This window comes from Marmota marmota, unplaced genomic scaffold, assembly GCF_001458135.2.
Source record: "Marmota marmota marmota unplaced genomic scaffold, marMar, whole genome shotgun sequence".
In the NCBI taxonomy this organism is placed as follows: Eukaryota; Metazoa; Chordata; class Mammalia; order Rodentia; family Sciuridae; genus Marmota; species Marmota marmota.
The window spans coordinates 15,755,349-15,778,058 of record NW_026000101.1 but is presented as its reverse complement, the minus strand read 5'-3'; the positions used below and the strand labels follow the sequence as shown (position 1 = coordinate 15,778,058).

Genomic DNA, 22,710 nt, shown 5'->3' with positions numbered 1-22,710 from the left:
CCTGCCCTCCTTTACTATCCATCTCTATCTCAGGGTCACCTTTCCCTGCCACCCACACCTAGGACTCAGTTTCTCTACCTGCTGCAGATGTAACAGCAGCGTAGAGGCACCACCAGCTGGCCAAAGCTATGGACCAGAATACCAGGAGGCCCCTAAGGTGTGGCATGGCTTCAGCAACCAGCATTAGACCTCTTCTAGCCCAGCTCCAGACACAAAGCATCAGCTGATAGGTACCCCTTTCCTCTGCCACATCTATAACCATTGCTCTCTTTGCTCCACAAGTTTCTTTCAAATAACTTATTTTTTAACTTAACTTTTAATACATCTATTGGTCGGAAGAAGTTCAAAGTTCACAAGATCACTGGTTTGGTAGGCCAGTTATATTTTTCTAAAATACATAAAGCTAAATTCATCACAAGTCAGGTTTTTTGTTTTTGTTTTTGTTTTTCCTGGTACTGGGGATTGAACTCAAGGGCACTCAACCACTGAGCCACATCCCCAGCCCTATTTTGTATTTCATTTAGGCAGGGTCTCACTGAGTTGCTAAGCACCTCGCCATTGCTGAAACTGGCTTTGAACTGCCATCCTCCTGTCTCAGCCTCCCGAGCCGCTGGGATTACAGGCATGTGCCACCGCGCCAGGCACAAGTCAGTTTTTATCCTTGCATTACAGAGGATCTAAACCAGAGCCTTGTAAGTGGGTTATGCTTGAAATGAGTTGCTACTGTTTAAAAACAGAGGTTTCACACACAGGAATACATACATGGACACAAATATACGCAGGTCCTAGTTTCTGACTTTTCTTGAAGAATGGAAAAAATCTGGCAAACATTTCTGGCAGCATTTATCTGGAGCTGAGAAGCAACTGCTCCTCTAATAAGGCTTGAGCTATCTTGATTGCCACAGGCCCTACTACTCCCTACAGCCTGCTGTCTGACCTGCTTCCCTCAATACACTATCTGCCTGACCCCACATAAAGCATTAGAGTTTGTGACCCCCATGGTCCACCTAAAGTCATCTCATGAACCACCTAATCATACATATACCCTGTGCTGAGAAACCTGTGGCCTCTGGAACCTGATGGCAGATGTGGCTCATGTCCCTCTCCAGAGCAGGCCACCTGCTCCAACATTGCTTTAAGTGCATGTGCCACCACATCTGTGCTTTTGGAGGCCCAGAATAAAATGATGCTTTCTGTGTCATGGAAATCCTGCAACAAGCCAGAAGTAAGGAACTCACAAAACACATTTGAGCCCCTCATAATACAGGAGACGAACAGGCGTTCTCCCCACCCACAACCCGCCCAGTCACTGCTACTTCCATAGTGACTTTGTCTAGGCCATCCAGACTTGTAAGAGGACATCAGAACTCTGGCCTGGATGAGGTGGCCTTCTAGAACAGAGACAGAGAAGCTAAGTGCCCCACTCCCCTCTCTCTCCGCACCATACAGGATGTCAGGGTCTTGGCAAAGGTTTGCAGAGAGAAGGAAAAGAGGCTAAGAGTTTATGAACCAGTGGGACTTGAAATGTCAACACAGTGATTCTGTGCATTTGAGTCATCACAGAGGAATGGCTGTCAGGAGCAGAGGGGACCTCAAGAGACATTCCAGTCCACCTCTTTCTGAAAGGGGTGAGGGGGTCCTCTATGTCCAGACAGTCTGATCTTGGAGAAATGAAAACTGTTCAAGTTCGGTCTGCTGGTTTCCTTTTTCTTCATGGAGCTTAGAGAACAATCATTTATGTTTACCTCACAACTTCATCCCTAATGCTAATTGGTTCATATGGAGTTGAGACTGCACCCTCTATGATAGAAGACTTTCTTCCAGAAATTAATTTTTAGGGCTGGGGATATAGCTCAAGAGTGGAGCACTTTCCTAGCATGCACGAGGCCTCGGGTTGGATTCCCAGAAATGCAAAATAAATAAGCAATTTTATTCTTAACTGGTGTTCCGACAGCATCATTCAACATTGTTTGGATCAGCCTAGGGAAGTGAGGGAGCCATTGTGGTTCCCAGGACAATGTTGGGTCTGGCACCTTGGTGTGTGGTTCCCTGTCTCCACAGGTGAGAGATGGGGGAGTTTAGGAGAGGGCAGTCCTCTCACACCAGAACATCCTAGCATCCTGGACCTCATCCTTGCAGATGAAAGACATACCTCAGAGCCATGAGGGCCCTGGGCTCCAGAGAGAGCAAGAGTCTGTTGAGATCCCACTTGAGTTGCTGGCAGAGAAGCAATGACAAGCCAAGTCTCCCAACTCCAAGTGAGAGCCCTGCTTCCCATACTCACTTGCCCAACCTCTGCCCTTACCGAAGGCAGGATTTTCTTTCTGGGAACTTCCGAGATGGACAAGTGCAAAGACCTTGGGCCTTCGCTGGCAAGGACAGGGACACTTGTGGAGCCCTCATCAGGACAATTCACTGCAAAGTACTCTGGACTCAGAAAATTCTCAAGCACTCAAGCTATTGGCCAAGCATTCCTCTCGACTTTGAAGAGAAGGAACAAGGACCAGCAGCCCCCAACTTGGACCTCTTGTCCACTAACCCCTAAGGGTCCTTGATAAAAAGAGAGACAAGATCTTCAGAGAAGATATACATTGAAACTCCAGGACCCATGCATCCAGATCCCAGCCCCCCACCAGTAGCAGCCCCCTCACCTGTTGATGGAACTGACACTGGGCACCGTGTCATTGTCACACACTCGCTCCGCCAGCAGCCGGTCCCTGATCTCCCAGGCAAACATGGTGGGATTTTGGCGTTTGTACTCAGCGATTTTTTCTACCACTTTGGGCGTGGCAACCTTTGGTTTGGATCCTCCAATCACCCCAGGCTTGATGCTTCCTGTCTCATAATACCTAGGACCCAAGGAGAAAGGAGCTTAGTCATGAGGAACCAGTAAACTGGATGAACACTGGAAATGTTCTGAACCCCAGATGTGCTGTGAATGTAAACTACAAATCAGATTTTTTTAAATTTAGTGCCAAAAAAAAGCAAACTATCTTACTAGTAACGTTTATATTGGTTATATGTTGAAGTGATAATTTTAATGTTAGGATAAATAAAATATGTAATTAAAATTAGTTATACTCATTTCTTTTTACTTCTCTTAATGTGCTATTAGAAAATTTTTAAATTGCAATTTAAAACTTTTAACTTTCTCACATGATATTCTATTGGACAGTGCTAGCAGGATGCTAAAGATTAACAAAATCATTTGGCATTCATCTTTCAATTTACAGTTTTCAAAAATTCTTTCAAGTCAGTTTTCCCAATTGATTCTCAACAGTTCTAAGCACATCATTCATTTTGAATGAATGAATGAGTAAATGAATAAATAAATGAAAAGGTGCCCTCTATGGTATAAAATGGAAATTCAAAGAATTTAAATGGCTTCCTTGGGGCCACTGAAGATCAAGTGGCCAAGCCTCTTGAGCTAAACATTTTCCCAGAAAAGTGGTTTATACCTTTGATTTTCCATTTCTCCCATCCACCAGCAGAATCTCCAGCATGCTGTAAAACTGTCCCCTAAAATGCAACCTATTTTTCCATAAGAGAAAAACAATAGCCCTGGTGTAAAATTAAAAGGAGTGTTGGATTCCAGAATTAACTGGAAATGTGTGTTGGAAATCAAAACCCAAGCAATCAGAAAAACCAACCACGAGTCACGGCAGCTCTTCTAGGGGCCTCCGCTGAGGTAAATGGCTGTTTCTAAGGACATTTCCATGCTATCAGCTTTTCCTCGTTAACGCAAATAGGATGTCAGGGTTTTACAGTAAAACCGAGACCAGGGAGAAGAGTGCCATGAAAGATCATTTCAGGGAAAAAATGACTTGATTCTTTTTCTGAATCTGAGCCGTCACTGGATGTCTCTCTCAATATTTACAGAGGAATTTTTGACTTCCTCTTCTGAAGGAGATTATCTTGCAGTTGAATTTTTTTTTTTTTAACCAAAAGACATTTTAGAAACAACTACTAATTTTTAAACCTAACCAGAGTTTATAAGAGGTAAGGGAACCAGATGATTCTGGGATAGGTAAAAATGTTATCCAGGAACAAAGGCAACATTTATAGAGATGCTGACATTCTCAGCCTGGGTAAGTCTGTTTAGGGCTAAGTTAGTGAATAATTTTAGATTAGAAGAAATAATTTGAGAGCAATAATGTAGAAGTACAAAGTCTATTTTTCACTGAGAAGAGTTATTTACAAATTTTGACCATAAGGAAAAACTCAACCTATCCTCCCTCTTTCTGAGAAACTGCTGAAAGCAATTTTCTATATAATTTGCTAAAATATTTTTATTATTCACAACAGCGTTTTTAAAAATCTTAGTTTTTTTTTTCTTTTTTTCCACGAGTCTAGGAAAGTACCTAAATCTAGGCACATAACAACCCTAAAATGTCCAATTGTCCCCTCAATTTCACCATAAAAAGTGAATTTTTATTATTTTTATTATTTAGGCACAACACTCTAAAGTTTACAGGGCTCTTCTTCAAATTATCATGCCAATCTTTGAAGCCAGTGGGGTTTAAAGCAGGGAAAATAAATGATCAGAAGACTAAGCAACCAGCCCAAATCCATCTGGAAGTTAGAGGCAGCTGCAGCCTTCAAACCTTACTTTGAATCCAGTGCTCTTCTGTTAGAGCAAACTGCTGCTTTGGTTAAAATTTTTTTAAATAATAATAACAATGATTCTTTGCAATCGTAGACAGCTTTACTATTTACCAAGCATTTTCACATACATCTTTCATTCACTCGCTGCTTGTCTAGCACCTGTTAGGACAGGGATGGTCTCAGGGCAAGGGTTACCAACCCTGTGCTGCATCTTCAAAACATGTTAGTTGAATGGGTCTACACCATTCACATAGCAACTCAGAAGGCAGCAGGATAAAGTCCCCCACTTACTTGGCTCGTGGGTGGCAGCACTCAGGACTCCGCCACCATCCCACCTGAGCGGTGCCAACTGTGGGAGGCTGTGGTCTTGACACAAGAGGTCTCTGTCTTCCTTTTGACTGACACATGGGCCAGGCACTTAGAAGGCAACACTGACATTGTTGAAACCCCAACTCGCAACTGTGTCAAGTGAGGATTCAGACTTAATAACCATCCTTTCATCTCAGCAAAACAGCCGTGCAGCCCTTTGGCTTACAGACAAAAGATGAACGGCAGTCACCAACACACAGTGTCCTTCCGTGCACAGAGTGTTACTCTGGGAGTCAAGAGGTGTAGGTGCCTGTCAGCTGCTCTGACACTAACTCGCTGTGTGATCTTGGCCAACTCACTTAGCCTCTCTAGGCTTCAGTTATCCCTTTTATAAAATAGATGGAGGATGTTTACCCTACTTGACTTGCAGGGTTGTTGTGAAAATAGAAATACAGAATGGTTATAAGACATCTTTGCAAAATAAAATAAAAAGCATGGGCTGAGGATTAAAGTCCTGTATAAAATGTTTATTTTTTGCTGTATAACAACACATCACCCAATTCCAAATAGCCTGAACCTCCCAACCAAGCTCCAGTGGGAAAGGACAACAGCTGAGCTCAGGGTGGATTTAAACTTGGCCTCACATGCCACTGGGCTATGCCTCTCCAGCCTTTAGCAATCTTGAGATCTAGACTGACCGCCCACACTTCTGGAAGACTGCCCGCCTTCCTGGGGGGAAAGGGGTCTCTGCCTGCCCTAGTTACTTTGCCTACTTTTCCATGCAACCTCTGAAGAGCACAGCTACCACACACCAGGCACTCTCTACAACCTTCACCTCGGAGTGCCTGTCCAGCTCTTCAGTGACCACCACCACCACCCCCAAAAAAAAGGAAAGAAAAAAAACCAACTGTCAATTGAACAGCCCCAGTTCAGAAATTCCCAGTCACACTGTTTTAGGGCTGAACTTGTTTCTGAAAAGGCAGTTCTAATTACAGTGACATTTTGTCCACTGTGGTTCTTAGTTATGAAAATAATGAGCTATGAAATTCCAATTTATTGTTGACAACTTAAACGGCCAGGCACCAGAGCGACGCGTAACTTCCTACTGCCACTCTACCTAGTGACAAATCTATTCCGGACCGAGGGAGGCTGCCGGCTGGGTTTGGAAGGATCCCTGTCTGCCTTAGTCTCCATGGGAGATTTGGAGGGCTCTAGGGCAGTACAACATGAGGACCCAGCATTTGGACGTCTGCTCTGAGAAAAGGCTCAGTATCTTAAAGATTTCAAACAGCAAGCAAAATGTCGGCTCAGCAAGGATGTCTCAGCAAAAACAAAGGAAGGGCCTTCTTTCTCTTTCCCTCTCCCTCGGTACAAAGAAGCTTCACAAGAAGATATCTGAGACTCATTCAACTCTAAAAGTCCAATTCTGAGACGGTCTAAAATATTTCTCCTCTCTTTCTTTTTCTCTCTCCTTTTGTCTTGTTGTTTCTTTCTATTTCTCTTTTAAAAACCATTCTCTTTCCTCTTTGTTCCCTTTTTCTCTTTCTCTTTTCCTTCCCTCTGTGCTACTTTCTTCTGCTACTCTCACTCTCACCTTCCTGTCTAAAACCACCCTCTAGCAAGAATACAAGACTGATTTCCTGAAATCTCTGAACTCTGGCAGAGACTTATTTGCTTGCAGATCACTAAATAGGAGTGGATCCCCCAACCTCCATAGCTGAGGTACCTGCTCTGGGCAGGTAGATGAGACATAAATACAGGAATCCAGGACCCTAAAGGAGCTGCCAGGCCCTTGGCCCTGAAATATCTTCCTTTGGCCTCAAGCAAAACTGCAAGGCTGTTTGATACATTTGCTTCCTCCAGCTGAGAAATTTCTTGAATTCCAGCAGACGGAAGAAAAAGAGCAAGCAGAAAGTCATGATGTCACTGACATACTTCAGAATATTTATTTTTTATTCAGGCATCTGTTCTCAAACCATAATGCAGGCTACAAGACAAAGGTTGTTTTCTGACAACGGAAAAGAAATGGAAAGCAGTGAACGGCTAAACCCAAGAACGTTCCTGCCTGCCAGGAAAGACCTACAACACCACCACATGCCCAGAAACAAGCCTACAGCTTTGTTTGCGGGTGTGGGGAGACACAGGTGGCCCAGGAGTCCTTTAGACTCCATCCCAACCCAAGTGCTAACTGGATGTATAAACCTGGGTTAGTCACTTTGCCTCACTAGGTTTGTTTCCTGGTCTTAAAATATGCTTCACTGGATCATGCTGAGGCTACTGAGAAAATAAACGGGAGCGCTAAAAGGCTATACAGCCCTCTGGGAGAATCGTCATTGTTAGTATTTTGCTTGCAGCAAATCGCCGGGTCAAGTGGCAACTTTCAAATGTCAGATTTGAGAGTCAGCTTTTGCTGTCTATCCCCCACCCCCATTTAATATATACTTAGGATGCCTGTCACTACGAAGGAAACACAACACATAGAAGGAAAATACAACAGACCAACATAATGCGGTTGATGATAACCCAAACTGAAAATGGTGGCTAACTTTTAAAAGTGGAATATGCTTTTTGAAAACATTAAAATGAAACATTGAGGGCTAGGCATATAGCTCAGTGGTAGAACACCTGCTTAGCATTTGCAAGGCCTTGGGTTCAACACACACATACACACAAAAAAATAAATAAATAAATAAATAAAGGAAGGAAGGAAGGAAGGAAGGAAGGTTGATTAAACTCTGGTGTATTATATTATACCTTACAGAGTCTCTACCCAGCTCTGCCCAGGGCCGTGAGCTCACCTAAGTGGATAGGGGAATTTCCTAAGAACCTCTTACTCCTGGGTTCTTTAGGATAATTCACCAGGCTTTCTAGAAACATGTCCCTCCTAAATCTTCCTATTCCACTTATCACTTGAGATGGAGTTACCCAGGGTCACTCTGAGTTGGATGGCCTCAGAGGAGCTTTGCAAACTCTAAAGTGCTGTGCATGTAAAGTGAAATGCCACTATGGTCCTCACTATGACACTGGTACATTAGACAGCTGCTGAATCGTCTTTAAGATCTTTATTTGAAAGTTCATGGAAGCCTGGAGCTCCTGCCTTTACCTGCCAAGAATTTTGCTGACACAACCATGGCTGACCCGAAGCTGCCTGGAGATGTCGCAGGGCCTGACACCTTGATGAGCAAGTTCCACTATCCTTTGGCGGACTACATCTGGAAGTGGCCGTCCGTTCACAAAAACCCCCCCAAGCTGATTCACTCCTCCATGTCCTGAAACAGATCAGAAACAAAAGGCAAGGGGAAGGGTGGTTAGAACCAGTCACATAGTAGAAGCACCATTGTGAGCACCCAGAGGCTGGATGTCTTGCTCCTGGAGTCCAATCCCACAGACCACACTGGGTTGCTTTTTAAAATTAAGCTTAGCCTTTGTCCATCTTCAAGCAGTCATTTGGGCCAATGACAGTCAGGATTGCCATACTGTTTCCTTTAGTTATTAGCATTTCCCTTGCAATTTTAAAACAATGGACTTTGAAAAATATTTAATCTATACTAACAATAGGGGCACGACTTATTACATGATACTTAGGTCTAAGGAAGATCCTGGGGACAAAATTATGCTTTAAAATACATCAATTTTAAAGAGGAAAGAAAAAACAACAGAACTCTTTTCCTTCTAACGAATGTCTTTAAAAGTGAAAAAGACTACTCCAACAAACCCTAAATCTCAGGGGAAAAATGTTTTTAAATCAGCCATCTAATTTAAAGGCTAAGGACTTAAATTATATATATATAAACAACATTTGCAGAGTACTGAGACAAAATCCAACCACTGCCTTCATAAAGAAATTTTTTTTTTTTTAATTTTAAACCCTTCTGTAAAGGTAAGCCTGGCATGTGGACTTGACCACTACACCCTCTCGGAGCACACAAAAGAAATGGGTCATAGGATCTTCTATATACAACACATTCCACTTCACTGTATCATGATTTGTTATAAAAGCATTTCCCTGGAATTTTTGGAATATGTTTGCAATTGACAAGCAGCTTTAAGTTGGTTAGAGGGAAATAAAGAAGCCAAAGAAAGCTTCTGAGTCCCAGGTTTTATAAGAGCTCTGAGGCGGATTTGAAGTAAAAGCAGTTGGGGAGTGCTATCCATATGCTCCCTTCTCTTACATCAAGGTCCATCTGGAGTACCTAAGTAAATTGAAGAGCTAACCCAGTAAACACAGAGCAATCCAATGTAGCAACATCATTGACCTTGTAGCTGTTAATCAGCCACTAACTGACATTGCTGAGGATTGGGGCGAAGAGCCAAGCCCAGAGCATATACTGTTGCTTGGCAGCTCAGAGGCAAAGGCAGGGGAACCTCCTTAACTGGTACTGGCTGGGCCGGGACTGGAGTGTACAAGGGAAGCCAAGGCACCTCTGAGGTCACATACATATACATTCTCCAAATCTAAAACTCTATAAAATAGCTACCTCATCTCAGTTATTTCCCCAATTTTCATCTACTACCTAGGTTCATGAATAATATTTGCAATGGAGGGGACAAAAACACTCTTAATATATCCTATATCCTTAAAACTATCCAAGCAATCCACTGAAGTTTCCCATCAATATTTCCTAAAATGACCAAGTCCAGGCTTATTTCAAAGAAAAAGATGATCTTATAGATAATTGCAGTACTTAGTTCCAGTTTTATGCTGAATTTTTCTGAATTTTCAAAATGAGCTTTAATCAATGTTAATTGTTCTGAAACATTCCAGATATAAGATAAAAGGGAAAACATCTCTAACAGGATTTTGCAGTTAGGAACACAATTGTACAGTTTACCTAAACAGAAAGACTGAAGTCACCCTGGCCAACAGCCTTAGGAACGCTTGGTTCTGGGGCTGGGAACATCTAAGAAAAATGGATTATATATATTTTTCAAGACAGGATGAATTTAAGTAAAAGAAAGTAAATTCAAAATTGGTATGAGCTCTGAGAGGTCAAAGGACTGCGAGGGGGGGCGAGGAAGCTAAAACACCAGCACACTTTTGGAAGGACCTGGAAGTCCTGGCCTCGTGGCCCATCTGCAAAAGCCTATTCGCTACACTACTAACCAGTTGAGACTTTTTGCCCCAAACACAGCAACCACCTTCAAAGGACTTTCATGCCAAGAATAGTCATTTGTGAGTTTGGAGGGTTGTATTATATTATGGAAAAAACAATACAAAGACAAAAGCACCAAGGAATGTATAATCTGGTTTTGGACAGAGCAAATCCCCATACTCTCTACCCTTGACCACAAAGGCAAAGCTGCTAAGGATCTTGCAGAATCTGATGTACATCTCCACAGCTGGCACTAGACCCAGAGAGACCTAGAGACTTTGACTTCCCTCAGCAACTTGGAAATGCCCCAAACCCACTTGGACCTCTTGCCTCAGTTTTACCCAACAGAGTTCTTCAAGGATGGCAGTGAAAAAAAATTCATAGCTGTGGCCTAAGGAAAGCCATTTATCCTGAGACTGGAAAAAAAAGGGAAGTCTGAGAGAAGAAATGGGGGACAGGGAAAGAAAAGAGAAAAAAAGGAAAGTATTTGGGAAAGGAGCAGAGTGAGAACTAAATGAGAGAGATAGCAAGCAGAGAGAGAATCTGAAAAGGAAGCAGCAGATCAGGCAGGCAGAAAAGGAGGAAAGAAAGGAATGGAAAAGCCAGAACAGACCAAGAAAGGAAAGAGAAGAGAAAATGGAGAAGTGCAAGGAGAAAGTATCTGGAAAACAGGAGACTTCTATAGAGTCAGACTTTTGTTTTCTGGTGCCCTCCGCATAAGCACAGCATCTCCTTGAAGAACCCAAGTCCGCGCTTCTAATTCTGTGGACTCCAGGTAGTTGAGGGCTTATCCCCTGGAAGGGTGCTGGGCCAAGAAAATCTTCACTTTCCAGGGGAAGTAGAATTTACAGAGGGACTGCAACAGAGACAGGTGCGAGCAGATCAGGTGAAGACTGGGAAACAGACACAGATACAAGGGAAACAGATCAGCCTCTACAGGGCAGAGTAAACAGGGTTTAGAGGTGGGTGGGTAAAGAAAAGTTGAATTATAGATGCCCCTGGGGCCTTTGTGGCTCTGGTCTGGAAGGCACTGGCTTCCATAGATGCTCCTCAAGTTCTGATTAGGACATGCAACCCACTGGAGGCCCTGACCACACCCCAAAGACCATGGCTGGGCATAGGGTCTTGGGAAGGTCTTTGCTGATTCAGCTGTGGATTGAACTACAGGACACACAGGGTCGTTGAAATTTCTCCTAGATACCAGAGAGGAAAAATGAAGGGGCACACAGACGTGAACAAGAGCACATGGAAAGATTAGGCATGAAATCCCCCCAATGGACTCTCCAACAGGTAGATAGTCAGTGACACACATGAACAGTCGGGCTGTGGACACAGATATGGTTGAACAACACAAAGTGAGAGTCTTGCACATGTGAATTCACCCACACAGTCTGCTGGCTCTATCTGGAATCTGAGTCCCTCCCTCTCCCCTTCAAAGCTTCATGTTTATGCTTCTGTCAAAGATACCCAAGAAGCTACTTCAGCTTTGCTCATGTGAACTTCTGTTAGTCTTTCTGTCTTTCGGACCTTAGTGTCATATTCTATAAAATGGATCTAACTGAAGTTTTGGGTGATACTCAGGAAGGACACTGGCTATAAAAGTGCCTTATAACTGGTAAAGATGCTTGGGGAAGAAAATGTCTTAGAGGGGAGTCCATTGTGTTGATGTGAATGATGAGCCTGAAATGGGGAGTGGGACACTTTTGAACTATGAAGCCTATTTCCTAGCAGTGCCTGCCCCTCCTTTTAGAAGCTGTTTTGCTCAAAAGTGGTGGTTGAAGAATTGGGGCAGGAAAAAATCAACCAGGGCCAGCAAGGAAGATGAGGAAGTGGGATTTTGAGCCCCTATTTATTACAACCACCACCCAGAATCAATTTTTCTCCCCAATCCCCACTGCCTGCAAATTGGGCTCCAGAGCTGGCCTATATTGTTCAAGCAAACAGCTTTGGATGCCAGAACCAAAGGTTCTTCCAAAAAAGCCAAGGGCTTGCACCAGCTCTGGAAGCTAGGCTGGCTGGGGCCCAACCCCCACAGTGCTGCCAGGGAGATTGAAAATGGGAGGAGGGGGCAGACTAAAGGCCAGGGCAAGGAGGCACAGGCAGACATTAGCTGTTGGCTAACCTGCACCTGGAAGAAGCTGCTTTCTCCATGCTGATCCACAGCCAAGAGACCACCTAGTCTGATACTATCTCCCCAAGGGCTGGGAACGACCTCAGAGCAGCCGAGCTCTGGGCAGAAGAAGGCAGCAGGGGCCTGTGGATTCCAGCCAGCAAAGAGAGAAGCACTGGGGGTAGCTCTCCCTATCTTGTCCCCCATTTACTTCTTGGCTGAGCCAAGGGCTTGCTCACCTCTCAGAGTATTGCTCCCAACTCATTTGTTTTCAGGCTCCTTCTGTAAGATCACAGCTTTTCCAGAGCCAGGCTCAAGTATGTGCAGGAAAAAGACTGCAGAGAGCATTAGGGTCAATACGGACTGGAAACCGTTTGAGCACAGGCCCCAAATGGTGAGGGATCGTTTGGGCTGGTACCAGAACAAGAGGCTTCTGTGTGCAAACCCACCGCTTTGGAGGATTACCTTCGACTCTGAATTTTCACACAAAGAGAAACTGACCTGCCTGCAGCCAGCCCAGCTGCCTAGACAAGCCTTCCCCTGCTTGCCAGGCCACTCGGCACTCCTTGGCAGCCACGGACATTCTCGCCCCGGAAGCTTGCCTTCTCTCCAGCCGGGTCTCTGCTGCCTTTGTTAAATGGGGGACCCACGGCTAGGGAAACCGAATCCTGGGCTAACAGAGGTTGGAGAGGGCTCCTGGCCACTGAGTAACTCCTTGACCTGCAACCTGCAGAGACCGAGCTGGGCACCAGACTGGTTGTTGCCAAAGCCTCCTCCGCCGGCTCCACAGCCAACAGAAAGGAAACGCGATTCGTTCCACTTGGAATTTCCTTGAAATCTCCGAATCTAATCCAGCGTTAACTCACCGTGAGAGGAGCGCTCATCTCACAGGAGGCTGTGCTAATGGGTGAACTGGCAGGATCCCGGATCAATCAGGCGGACCTTACCCGCGCCCAAAACGACCCTTCCCGTCTCCTACACACGAAGCGACTTTCAGAAGGTGGGGGCGCCTGTATGATGACTAATTGGCTTCTTTATTTCTTTTTTCTTTCTTTCTTTTTAGGGGAGAAGCCACCACGAGGCAGGCGTCCTGCAGGGAAGGACCCAATGGGGTCTTTAAGGGTCTCTGTATGAACTGGCCGTCTCCTAAGCAGAAGCTTAGCCCAGGGAGCACGACTTCGTTGATTTTTCAAATCCCCCTCCTCAACTCCAGGACGCCCTTGGAGCCCTGGACCCGGTGTCCTTTCTTAGCTCTCAACCTCTTCCTCTACAAATACAGAGATTGGTCAGGGCCCCGCTTTCCCTCCAAACGGCAGTCTTGATCACCCACCAAGGCTGAAAAAGGCGCCATCAGGGTTGGGGCACCGTCTGAGACTAAGACTGACCTTTCGCAACAAATTCGTGCCCTCCAACTGGCCCAGCCGGGAGCCCTCTACGAGTCCCAGCCAGGGTTCTCCGGATGCTCTGAAATGTCTCTGCTGGAGCCCCAGAAAGGCTGCAGCTCGCTGCCTACACTACGCGTTGCTGGAGGCGGGATTCCAGGACCAGGTACTCTGGCCTGGGCGGCCAGAGTGCGTTGTTCCACGTCCCCTGCCTGGAAGCCCTGGCACTTTGTAAAGTTGGCTACACAGCTACAGAGGTCCAGGGTCCTCCCAGCTTTAGGACCTGCCCCGCGGTCCGGCACCCCCAACCCGGTCCCGGCCGGAGAGTGAGAGAAGCGAGTTCGCCGCCTACTTACTATGCATGGATGCAAACGGGTCGTGCTTACAGTGTATTTCCATCGGGGCGCTCCAGACTGCAGGCCGGCCCACGCCGCCGCCTCCCGGCGCCAAGGGGCTGCCCAGGGCGGCTAGGGAACCGTGCCACCAGGCCGGGCACCTTGCGAGCCAGGCTCAGAAAACACTGCTGGAACCTTAGGGTCTCTCCCAGAGCCTCCCTGCTGAAGATTGTCGAAAGCTCCGCGGAGAGGCGGGAAACGGCGTTAGCGCAGTCGGTCTGGGAGCGGGCGCCCAACTCTGACTGGCTTCGTTCCCCGGCTGGTTCAGGCGGCGGTTCCCGGCCCAGCCCGGGGTAGCTGCGGCCAAGGCGCCCGCGACTTCGGGGACATAGCGTAGGGGCCCACCTCCAGCACCGCTAGGAGCCCCCGGTCCCCTGTAGGAGCAGTTTTCAGGAGGCCGCCGGAACACACGGCCCTTAGGTTCACTCAGGAAGCAGCGAGGCCCGCCGGCTGCCAGGCTGGTTCCGCGGCCTCGCTGCCTCTAGGGTCCCACCTCGACCCCTCGGTCTCCGCCAGATCCTTTTTCTCTGTTTCTCTGAGTCTCTGGGGCTCGGACTTGCCCCCTCCGCCTCTCTACAACTGCCTCTCCGACGTCTCAGACGAAGTTGCGGAGAACTTCCTCTCTGGCTGCGCAGGGGCCCGGGTGGGTTCGGAGATGCTTCCGCCACTGATGTTGGGGCGGAGAGACTTCGGAGTCCCCAGGAGCTTGCAACCCTCAAACCCAGGGACCCGCTGCCTTCAAAGTTCCCGCGGCCTCAGCTGCTTCCCCATCGGGGGGACCGGAAGGGGGACAACAGCGACCGGCTCCTTCTCGCCTGGCTATCTGCCTCACGCCTACCAACTCTTCGAACCCCGCTGCCCTCTTTTGGGGGTTCTATTTGGACTGTCTTCCAGATGCCTCTTCCGGGACAGCCGCCGCGCCTGCCCCAAGCGTGGAGCGAGGGACCGAAGAGAGAGCAGAGGGTTCCCGCCACCAAGGCCGCCAAGACTGTCGGTGCTAAGATGAAGCCACTGCCGGCTTTGACTGCCGGTGCTTCTGCTGCCGCCGCGGGCGCTAGCCTTTCGCCTGCTCGGCGCGCACAGTGCGCCACCGCGCCGCCCCGGAGCCGCTTTCAGGACCCGCTGCGTGTGGACAGCGCCGCCCGGGGCTCAGCCTCCCTTCGGGCGGGGGCGGGGCGGGGGCTAACCTGCCAATCATATTCCATCAAGCCAATCAGAAAGAAGGCATCCAGCCCTGGTCCGAAACACCGCCCTATTGGCTAAGCAACCCACGAGCTCCGCCTGATTAGCCGATACCTGGGCAATGGGAGAGAATGGGGGGCGGGGCCCGAGCGGCGGCGCCACGTTCATTGACAAACGCGCGGGGCCAAGGCCTAGTGGATTGTGGATGGGGGAGGGGAAAGGGAGAAGAGGGCCCACGCAGTGCCTAGAGTGTCTAGTTGCTGCTCCTACCCGGGCCCGCACTTCCCCGCTGCGGTTAGGATCCTGAAACGCCCTGAGGCATTAGCGGCCGGCTGAAGCGGGGTGAGGGGGGAAAATGAGGGAATAGTCTCCAGAAGGGAAAAACAAACAAAACAAAAAGCCCACCCAAGAGTGTTAGAGGAAGCCACGAAGTGCAGTAAGATCCTGTTTTCAATCTAGGTGATGGACACCTAGTATGCACATAACTGCCAGTTCTGACCTCGTTTTCTTCATCTGTAAAATGGACAGAGTTGTGTAAACTCGTTTGTGATTAACGCTCCTTCCAGGAAAAACACTTCAGAATTTTATCAAGCATTTGCAAAGCCACAACTACCTCCTCTTTGTCTTACCCCTTCCTCTAGCTGCAGAACTTACAGTTCTGCATTAACCAAAGACAGAGACATTGGGGAGAAAGATATGTAATAATCCTTTAAAATTAATATCCAGAGCATTTCTGGGGAAAGAGGCCATCTGAGGCTGTGGGCCAAATTGCCCAAGCACAGAGCAGTAGGACCTCCTTCCAACTTCAGACTAGATGCTGCTAGCAGCTGTGGGGGCTGGTGATGCTTCAGCTGAATACTTCTGTCAGCAGGAGCAATTCCCTCACCACCACCACCAAAAGGTATCTTGGAACTGAGTGAGCCCACTCTTCTCCAGTGCTAGTGATAGTCTCTGAAGCAAGCGGCTAAGCACCCATTATATTTGCAAGGGTCCAGCAAACAATATTGTACCTTCCAGCTGTCAGAAAAACCTCACCTCACCTAGCCAAAAGTTCCTGTAGTGTTTGTGGGGAAGAAAAAAAAAGGATTGATTTCTAGCTGAACTTTCTTGATACAGAAGTGGTCTTTGACCAGAAAGTCTCAGTTTCTCAGGGTTTTAAGACTCTAGGAACACAATCAAAATAACTGGATCTTTTAAAGGAAGCTTTTGTCAGCCCTTCTTCACCTAGAAGGCTATAGTTTTGTGAGCCCTACAGTGTGCCAGCCTCACCCCCCACAGAGACACTGAGCATTCTTCTGCCCTGGCAGCTTCTAGGAATGGTCAAATTCATAAGTGATGATTTTTTAATATTAAGCATAAACCCAACAAAACAGTATTCTGATGCCTGTTCCAGAGAACAGAGCACAGGCTGATCCTGGGAGGATCCCTGGCTTCATTGTCAGCCTGTTTTCTCTCCTTTCCCCTCTCTCTACCCCTGCTTCACTTTTCATACCTCTAAGCTGGGTTTGCCCTTGGATCCACTTTCTGTATCTGTCTCAGACCCAGCTGTCCCTGACCGGTAGACAAGTTTCCGGTGCTGATACCCAACCCCACCCCAGCCGGGGCACAGCTGTGGAAAACAGCCCCCACACAGGCCTCTAGGGACCCAGGAGGCGGTGGTGTGCAGGGGAAGTGATGTATCTCCCCATTGCCTGGAACTCTGCAGATCTACATCTTAGTTACCAATCCCAACCCCCACCTTGGAGCAGGAAGGTCACCACAGGAGAGGAACTAGGATGGAATAGAGTTGGCTTCATCCCATGGTGCCCAATGGGTTGAAAATCCTCTGAGGGAGTGTGGAGACACCCTAAGAGTCGCAGCCAGTGACAACCCTACATGTGGCTCTGCTCCTTGAGATTGGGCCTACAAATCCAGATCTAGAGTCTTAGAACTTAAAGTGCTCTGAGGCTATGCTTCCCCCATTTTACAGATGTGGAACCTGAGGCCAGGAGGTGGATGTGACTTGTCCAAGGTCACACACACAGCAAGCTGGGGCAGAAGAAAGGCTGTAAACTTTTCTTCAAACTTCTTCTCCAGACCCCTCTGGCTAGACATAGCTGGGTGTCAATGGAGGAGGAGGGATGCTGCCAAATCAAAGAACCGGCTTTCTTTGTAAAGCTTGAACAGAATCCCAGCCAGGGGCATTTGGGAATGGGATGAAACCAGAGATATTATTCCAACAGGAGTAGCACAGATTCCCTTTCACACAGTAGGTGTTCCACTTCTTTGGGGCGTTTGGATGTGTGCTCACATAGGACCACTCTAACCTGTGCGCAGAAAGTAGCCACGTTGTGATGCGCCTCGGAAAGGAAGTTCCCATGTGAGAGAGGATTATTCATCGCCACCTGAGCTGGACAGCCTAAAAGAACTTCCGAACCCAAGGCGCGACCAGAACTGGTATCGTGGCCACTTAGCCCAGCCTTACAGGCCACCAAATGGCGGCTCAGAGAAGTTCCATTCCTAGCCCGAGATTACACAGCGATTCCAATGCTGAACCCAACTTTTGCGCCTCAGTCCTGTCTCCCTGCGCCCAGAAGCCCGCAGGCTATGTCCAAAAGAAAGAGACTAGCAACGAGCTAATCTCGCCAACGCGCTGATCGTGGTTGTGCTTTAAAGTCTCTCATGGCTTCTTTCAGCAGCGGGGCTTTGGGATCCACCCTATGAGAAGCGCAGGGGACAGAGACTGGGAAAGGAAATCATCCAGGTAGAAATTTAATTTATGTAAATCGAATCGCCTTTCAAAAGTTTTGCTATTGGAGGAAAGCCCATTGAGAATAATGTTTGAAGAGCTAAAACATCTTTGGAGAGAGCGTCCACCTCGGTATGCAGCCAGAGACCTCACTTCACTCGGTCACACACCCCTCCGGGTTCCCCTTTTTCGCCTCTGAATGACTCCCTCTAGCGCACAGCAAAACTGTAGGTCAGAAAGCTGGGGCTGTTTAGAGCCCTGTAAAGCTGAGATCTATTCCCTCAGCGGGAGTCCAACCCATTTCCCAGCTCTTGCTTGGGAAAGCGAGGACTTAGGGGACTCAGACCAGTTCTCAGTTCAGGAAGATCAGAGATGCTATGGGCATCTGTGTCTTAACCTGGTAGGTTCTCTCTAACCTTCCTTAAAAAAAAAAAAAAAAAAAAAAATCAAAAGAAAGAAAGCAAGTGGCTTGAAATTACAAAGAAATCTCTGGTACAAAAAATCCTGCATCGTTTCTACACCTGAATCAGAAGTCTGCCCTACTTGACCCAAGTCTGTTTGCAGGAATCTTGAAGGATATGGGAGAGAAGGGAGAGTTTAGCCAGGTTTTTCAAGAACCAAGTACACCACCTGTATTGGAGTTAGTTATCTTTATCAGCCTGGATCCCCCCGAGCCCCCGCACCCCAGAGAGACCAGGATCACTAAAACAAACTCTTTCTCAAAGACTTGAGACTGGGGGCAGCCCTTTCTTCTAGAGCCTCAGCTTCCTCTGCACCTAATGCAGAGAGCAACCTCTGAAATGCCACTTCTGGAGGCTCTGTGAGATAAAGTTCCATAGATGAAGAGTATTATTATCATTCCATTCTGGGATCATTCCAGAGCTCTGAGACTGAATGCCAGTGCCCAGTGGAAGTGTTCAATCTATACAGGTCTCCCTGGCCTAGGGACTCAGGGTCTCCCACTGCAGGTGGCTTACCCAATAGTAGTTTTCCAAGGGTGTGTGGGGGGTGGGAGGGTAGAAATCGATCTCTTCTCTTAGTGGGAATATCTTATTGTCTAAGGGCAAGGAGTTTTTGCTTCCTATTCTCATCATAACTCCTGTTTTGTGATCTCCAGAAGTCCCTGCTCTCTGTACCTCTTCTTTTCTTTTTTCCACACTACAATGAAAAGGCCAGAAAAGAAGATCCTTAAGGGAATTTCTGCTAAGCTATGACCTTGCCAAACCTTGGGCTTAGAACAAGGACATACTTCCTCACCACTGTACAGGTAGAGATACTGAGGTTGGGGAAGGAATAAAATATGAATAGGTTCTGAAGGAAGGAAAGGGAAGCCTAGTGGTCTATGAAAGTTGTAGAGGTTGGGAAAGAGGAGAAACCTTTCCAGAAACCAAACCTGGATGTCCTGAGTACCAGCCTGGACCCCTGCTAGCCCGGCCCTCCATATTTCCAGACAGGAGGAAGGTCTATACAGACAGGCAGAAGTGCAGTATCATCTAGCTGTCACCCTTTCCAGGGAAAGCAGCCCTTACCCCAACCCAACAGGTGAGGAAAGGGTGTGGTTCTCAGGATTTTAAGGTCCAGTCCTACTAGGATTCCCTCTTATACAAACCCCACCCAGTCCAGCTCCACAGAGGAATAAAATGCTTTATTGATTAAACGATTATTCAGGCGATTGAACTAATCAAAGAGCCCATCGACCGCCATGAATTACATTCTTTGTAGACAGCTTGTTGGGAGAGGCAGCCCAGCTGGTGGGGCACAGAGACCCTCTCCCTGACCCTGGTGTACCTCCAACCCATTTCCAATGCATGTACAACCTCTAGTACCAGGAGCAGGCACCTCTAGGTGTCCCATCTAGAGAAGGCCTCACCACCTGGGGAAAGAAAGGCTGGGGATTGAACGTGAGGAAGAGGAGGTTTCCAGTTTCCCTTTTCTGCACCCTCATCTCAGGAAGGCCCTTCTGGTTCCCCTGCCTCTTAGATTTTTGCCTTCACTTCTTTTCAGTTGCTGTTTCAGAAACACATCTATGCCCAAGAAGTTGTCCTGGGTTTGGGGTCTAAGTTTACCCCTTTCTGTTCTTTGACCTTTGGTTGGAGCTGGAGTAGAAGTGAGGGTTCACAGATGCCCTAGGATGGGGGAAGGGAATTTCTTGCTAGGGCTGAGAGTGTGTTTGTGTGGGATTTGGCATGATAACCCCCACCTAAAAAAAAGAGGCCTGCATCAGCATATGCCTCAGAACAGACAGAGGCCTACTCCCCCTGCCACCTCCTCTCAGACATAAACACACACTGCTACCCAGTGCCTGGCCCTGTAGGAGACATATGAGCCTGTGCCAAGAAAGCATGTGTGAGTATAGTCACCAGAGCTAAATGCCTTATCTAGGCACACACATCCACCCACTTATGCTCTCCTCCATTGGAGCGGCACCCACAGGATAGAACCTGAGCATACAGTGCATGTGTGCACGTGCATGCACACATGCAACTAGAGCCTGAGGCTAGTCTAGGTGAAAGTAAAGACAGGCAAAAGTAGCCCACTCTCACCTGCCAAGTATGTACCTGCCACAAGAGACCCTCGTGTACAAATGGTAGGCTTAACACAGTGCCCAAAGAGTACAGTTGTACACACTGCACACCAAGGGCCCAGACCCTGAATTTACACCTCCAATACAATTCCATCCCCTAACAATATGGGACTTTGGCCTGACTATACATGCTTAGAACAGTAGACCCCACATAGGCCCCAGATCCATGTCTGTGCCTACAGGCAGGCATTCTACAGGATTGATGTACACATTGGACAGTTGTTAGACATCCCAAAATGGAAGGGTCAAAGTAGTTACCCCTTTCTCACTTTCAAAATAATATGGAATATACAACTGAACACAGAGTCTCCTCAAAGCAACAGAAGTTCACTCAGACACTTATCTAAACTATATATAAAACACTCACAGACACACATTTTGAATACTTAAAAGAACATATATACAAACACCAACTTATAAACACACACTAATCCATACAAAGGTATAAAGATGCACAGACATGCAAACTCTTGGACACATACTCAGGCATTTAAAAAATACATGTACAGGGACACACTGAACGCATTGTCACTCATGCACACGCTGATCTCCTTATGTAAACACACAGACCCAAACTTACTCACCTCCAAATAGACACCAATACAAACATTCAGACACAGAGAAACAGGCAAACTCAAAGACACTCGGACTGATGCAGAAATGTGTGAACAGACTGGTTAAAAGATATACAAACACGCTGCAGATAGACATACAATCCCTGAGAAAATACGGCGCACCGCCCCCCACCCTCCTCCAGGGTCACCAGGCATGAGGACCAGTGCCCGGTGGTGTCCCAGAGCTAGCATGTCTGGAGCCCATATCGCGGTCCTACCTGTCCTGCCGGTCCGAGGAGTCGGGTAATTTTTCTCTAAATCCATTTTGATATTTCAGGACTTGATGGAATAGACAGGGAAAAAAGTTTCCACTTTTTTTTTTTTTTTGTGACTTTTTTTTTTTTTTTTTTTTGATGCCCGGGGCCGCTCACAGGTTGGAATAATTCAAGCCTTCCGCTCCCCCGCCGAGCTGGGGTAGCTGATCACTGAGCTGAAACTAAACGTTTTAGGTGGAAAAAAAGCGTCCGAAGGCACCGTGAAATGATTAAGGAACTAAAGAGCTTCTCGCCATGTGAGATCATGTCCTGTTCTCGCCAACATCACAAGATGTCCCCAGACACGCCGCGCCCCCAGCGCGCCGCCCCGCACTGCGGGCCCGGAGCCGGGAAAGGGTGACCGCGCTGTGCAGCCGGGCCTGCTCAGCGTGCCAGACGGGGCGGACGGGGCCGGGCCAGAGCAGCGAGAAACCCGGAGAGCAGCAGTACTGCCGCCGCGCCGCCCCGGACTTTTATAGGGGATGGGGGGGAGGGAAGGAAGGCTTCAGACTGCGCGGGGCTCCGGTCCGCGCGCCTTCGGGAACCGGCAGAATGAAGCCGAACCCCGAACTCTCTATGAAACCTGCGTCTGGGGGTCGTGGCTCTCTGTGCTATGGTCGGAGCTGGTGATCCCACCATGTGCAGAACCCACTGTATTTGTTGGCCCAGGCCGTGTTTTTGTTTTTAAAAGAAATTAGCCACTCTGCCAAGCAGGTGCTTTTTAAGGGGGTGCAAAGGCTAGCAGTGTTGCCAGGTATTAATGGGAAGTTTCAGCATCCTCAGATTCACCCCTAGGGCGGCGCCCGCCCCCAGGGTTCCCAATCACCGCACCCCACCCCCGTTTGCAGAACCAATACTATTGCTGGGCCCGTAACTCTAGGACAGGGCCAGATTCCTAAAGCCTCCAGGTCCCACTCAGTCTTCAGGTCCCAGATCTCCTTCCCACAGCACGTCCCGTTCTGGCCCAGAGTACAGAGGTTAATCTGTGAAATGCTGGAGATAAATTCCGAGTCCCCTCTTTGGAGCACCCGGGCGGAGCAGAGCATCTCTGGAGACTGGCGGAGTTCTGGACACCTTACCCCGGCTTATAAATGGAATCCCACTGCCCGCAGGCCGGGAGACGTTGCGGCATCCCTGAGGCCCCGGGACTTGATTCCAGGGGGGAAATCAGATGGGCAGAGGTGTGGCATGTCCAGCCCGCTCTCTTCCGCCCAGGCTCGAGGATCCCCTCCCCATTCCCCCTCCCCAGTCCAGCTGCTCAACTTGGTCACTGGAAGCCTGTGGGGCCCTGATGCGGGGTGGTCGCTGAGGAAAGGTTCTCCAGGGCGGGGGAGTGCTCCGCAGGAGAACTCTTGGCCCGCCGGACAATGGCAGTTTCGGAGAGTGAATCGTCCTCTGCGAGTGTTTGTTTTTTGGAGGGGGTGGTCACGAGGCTGGGCCGCAACCTAGGGGGA

The 22,710-nt window shown here is 48.0% G+C and overlaps 1 protein-coding gene across 4 annotated transcripts in view; it reads right to left on the bottom strand.

The window, feature by feature from the left end:
• The window catches only part of Pax5 (paired box 5), a 193,244-nt gene extending 171,534 nt beyond the window's left edge, over nt 1–21,710 (bottom strand). The window contains exons 1-3 of one of the 4 annotated variants that reach the window (XM_048783361.1): nt 21,221–21,710; nt 8,018–8,183; nt 2,652–2,849 (exon numbers count right to left, since the gene is read on the bottom strand). In XM_048783361.1, the coding sequence (XP_048639318.1) occupies nt 2,652–2,849; nt 8,018–8,183; nt 21,221–21,266 (410 nt within the window). In that variant the 5' untranslated portion in view covers nt 21,267–21,710. Of the gene's footprint in view, nt 1–2,651; nt 2,850–8,017; nt 8,184–12,983; nt 13,120–13,855; nt 15,037–21,220 lie in introns of those variants that run through there. The other 3 variants (XM_048783362.1, XM_048783363.1, XM_048783364.1) reach the window with 3 other exon arrangements.
• Nucleotides 21,711–22,710: the final 1,000 nt, after the last annotated feature.